General features: G+C 55.3%; 1 protein-coding gene across 1 annotated transcript in view; it reads left to right on the top strand.

The window, feature by feature from the left end:
* The first annotated feature begins 19 nt into the window (after nt 1-19).
* Nucleotides 20-3,714, top strand: part of LOC115307993 (cullin-9-like) — a 15,636-nt gene continuing 11,941 nt past the window's right edge. Inside the window, exons 1-3 of the mRNA XM_029964857.1 lie at nt 20-628; nt 2,909-3,063; nt 3,428-3,713. Of these exons, the coding sequence (XP_029820717.1) occupies nt 34-628; nt 2,909-3,063; nt 3,428-3,713 (1,036 nt within the window). The 5' untranslated portion in view covers nt 20-33. The remainder of the gene's footprint in view (nt 629-2,908; nt 3,064-3,427; nt 3,714) is intronic.

Raw genomic sequence — 3,714 nt, 5'->3', positions numbered from 1 at the left:
TTCCCCTCTGTCTCTGCAGGCACATCTGCTGCCATGGTGAATGAGAAGCACAATGGCAACCTGCTCGTGCAGCTGGGACCCAAACTGCAGGCCCACCCGGAGAAGCTGCTCCGGCAGCGTCGAGGCCACAACGGCCGGCCTGAATACCTGATCCAGTGGAGTGTGATTAGCTTGGAAGAGAGAGCAGTGGGAGGCAGCAGTGCCTCCTGTGCAGAGACCAAGCCAGAGAACATCTCGATGTGGATGTCTGCAGAAGAGGTCTGTGCCAGCTGCCCAGCACTGCTGGGCAAGAGGGAGCTGGAAGGGCCGTGGGTGAAAGAGGAGAAGGCACCAAGTCCATTGGCTGCAGATGTCCCGCTGGACGAAGCCTCGCTGCTGGAGATGAAGGCTGATGTCAGGAGCCTGGTGCAGCGAGCCATGCGGCAGTTGGCCGAGGCCGGGACGCCCAAGTGCTCCATCCTGAACACTGTGCACGTGCTGAGCGCCTACGCCGGCATTGGCTCTCTGGCGGGTGCCTTCAGGGAGACGGGAGCCCTGGACGTGCTGATGAAGATGCTGTGCCACCGGGAGAAGCAGATCCGCCACAGTGCCGGCAAGATGCTGCGGACCCTGGCTTTGCAGGATGCAGGTGGGGGCTGCTGCTGCTCAGTGCCTCTGTGGAGGTGCTGCTGGGCAGCTGAGGGGTGACAGTCCTTTTGTGGGGGTGAGATGCCTGGGAAGCAGCATGCCTTGGGGCTTGTTGGCAAAAGGGGAAGAATCAGTCTGGATCTTCCAAACTTCCTCAGTTGTAGTTGTCTGGAGTGCTGTAAGAGTTAAAAACCCCTGACAGGTTTCTGAGCTGGGATGCTAATTAATTGTTAGGAGTGTTAAAGAATATTAGGGGTGGCTGTCTCCTCCAGCAGTCCCAGCACCTCTCCTGCTCTGCCACTAGAGCCCAGCCTGAGGAGTCTGGGGTTCCTCAGCCTGAGGGGTGCAGCTGCCGCTTTCCTGTTTGCAGGTTCAACCAGTAGCAAAGCTATCCCAGAGCACAGACACATGCAGGACACTGACAAGGCTGAGCATGGACAGTGGTGCCGTCTTCAACAGCACGTACTTACGAGACTCACATAAACACAAGCACAGACAGCCATGTCCCCTCCTGCTCTTCGTCCAGCCGAGACAGAAGGTCGCTCCTGCCAGCACACACTGCACTTTCCAGGTTCACAGTTACACACACATTCATGGATCCCTTGGGTTCCAGCACGGCCCCTCTGTCTGTCCTGCACCTGTGCCTGGATCCAAGCTCGCCTACCAGCCTCAGGAGTCGCCCTGCTCATCCATTTGTCAAGCTCGATGCTTGCTGACAAACATAGAGCACTCAGACACTTGTTCCTCCCACAGTCCACATTTCACAAGTCCCTTGGGACTTCCAGCACAGACCACCACCTGCCTCATACCTCGGTCTGGACCCAGGACCTCCTACTTTCCAGCTAATCCAGCGTGAAGTTTTGCTAACAAGTTAAATGCACACTCCGTGCCCAGCAGGACTGGGGAAGATAGAGATACTCGCCCTTTCCTGCTGGCACCAGGCACTGCAGTCCTGCTTCAGCTGCTGGTGCTGACCTTCCAGTAGCTTGCCTCCCTTCCAGTAGCTGTATTTTGGGACACACACTGTTCGGTCCCCAGTGGCTGATGGCCGAGGACCCTCCCTGCTCCAGTCACTAACACTGAGAGCCTTGCACTTGCCCCAGTAGCTGGCACCTCAGACCAGGGACACCTACACCCTGATCAGACTTGAGTAGCTTGTACTGAGTCCACTGTACGCCAGTCTTCCCAGTAGCTGGCTCCAGGCTCAAATCCGTGAGACCCTCCCCAGGTCCAGAGGGCAATGGCATTTCCAACTGTCAGTCTCTCCACTTGCTGACTCCACAGGGCTCCCACGCCCCCAGTTAGGCTCCAGTTCCTAGTACCGAATGCAATTCACACAGGTCTCACCAGTAGCTGGCACAGAGTGCTTGCAGTACACACACACATGGGGCAGAGAGAGTTAGAAAAGATTTAATAAGAGGACGTAAAAAAGTAGGACAAACTGTGTCAATGAAGTACAGGGCTGTCAAACAAGTGCACTGGCTAGCCATGCTTTAAACACAACTAGTGCCTTTTATATTCCTTTCTGTGCACCCTCTTTTGTGTTCCTTGCCAATTCCAATTACTCAGATAATCTTACTGAAAAATAATCATTCTTAAACTCCAGATGTCCTTACTAATTATTGTGACTGACCAGATTTGTTTCTCCTCACTGCCTCCATTAGCATTTGTCAGTCACGTTTGTGATTCTTTATGTTATCGTTTATGGTTTCCTTCTTTCACTTTTTGCAGTGAAAAGGTCCTTGACTAGATACACTTAGAGGAACAGACAGTCTCCTTCCGCATACCCTTGCAATGAAGACTGGTACCAAGGGGCTTGGCAGAAGCCTGGAGGATAGAGGCTGGTCCTCACCCAGTTCTCTCATTTAAGAGGAGCTGCCATGACTTGGAAGTGCCTGATGAGGCTTGGGTGCACCTGGAAGGTTGCTGGTTGTGGTGTATCCCACAAGAGATCTGGCTTTCCCTGTCCTAGTGTCTGAGTTCATGCAGCTCTGAAGTGGGGCAGATGAGGGGCTGATTGAGGTTAAAACTTCTTTTCTTCCCTGGGGCCCTGATCTGTAGTCAGTTATTTGGGTTGCTGCTTTGGGTGAATCTTGCAGCTTCAGGGGTAGAAAAAATACATTGTGGAGCAAAATGTTGCCACTCCAGATGGAAGGATAGAACATGGTTCAGGTGACAGGGAGCAGCAAAGCTGTTCCTTGCCTGTGGATCTGTCTCTCGCAGGGAGGGTGGGGTGCGGGTTGTCTTTATGGGGCCTGAAGAGTTTTTGTTGCTGTTGCAGAGAGCCGGGCCTATGTCCTGCTGTCCCTGAGCCAGCAGGATGGCATTGAGCAGCACATGGACTTTGACAGTCGCTGCACCTTGCTGGAGCTGTTTGCTGAGATAACATCCTCTGAAGAGCAGTGCATGTCCTTTGAGGGGATTCACCTTCCACAGGTAGTGGCAGGCCCTGCCAGCCCTGGGCCTGTGGGGCTTCAGGGGCCAGGAGGGGTGGGAGTGGAGGGCCAGGGCGGTGTCCTTGTTTGGGACAAGAAGGTAGTTGGAGTTGGGCAGCTGAGCAGGACTGGCTATTGGGAGAGCTGGCACAGGATCTGGGCCTGGCGTGAGGCTGGCAGTGGAGGAGGGGCACATGGAAGCCTTTCTGTGAGCAGGGAGACGAGGGTGGGCTGAGAGGTCTCTGCTGCTGCCAGCTGGTCCAGAGCTCTCCTGGGATCCTGACTGTGGATGAGCTGGTGGCTTGGAGAGAGCTGGGAGCTGGAGGTGCTCTGCAGGCTGAGTCTGACAGCTGTGCTTGTTGCAGATCCCTGGGAAGCTGCTGTTTGTCCTGGTGAAGCGCTACCTGTGTGTCACTTCTCTCCTGGACAAGCTGAGCGGTGGTGTGGAGCAGGGAGAGGAGCAGCAGGGGTGCGCTGTACCCAGCCTGCTCCCTGAGGAGGGGAGCCGTGTGAAGCAGGAGTTTGAGTTCAGCATGGCCATGGCAAACCTCATCTCGGAGCTGGTGCACGCGATGGGCTGGAACCACAACCACAAGCCAGAGCTGTCACCTCGACAGGAGCTCCGGCCTCGCACCACCCGCTCCATCTTCCA

This window comes from Manacus vitellinus, unplaced genomic scaffold (assembly GCF_001715985.3).
Source record: "Manacus vitellinus isolate BGI_N305 unplaced genomic scaffold, ASM171598v3 scaffold_81_pilon, whole genome shotgun sequence".
NCBI lineage: Eukaryota > Metazoa > Chordata > Aves > Passeriformes > Pipridae > Manacus > Manacus vitellinus.
The sequence above is the reverse complement of the archived record's forward strand: the minus strand, read 5'-3'. Positions and strand labels throughout refer to the sequence as shown.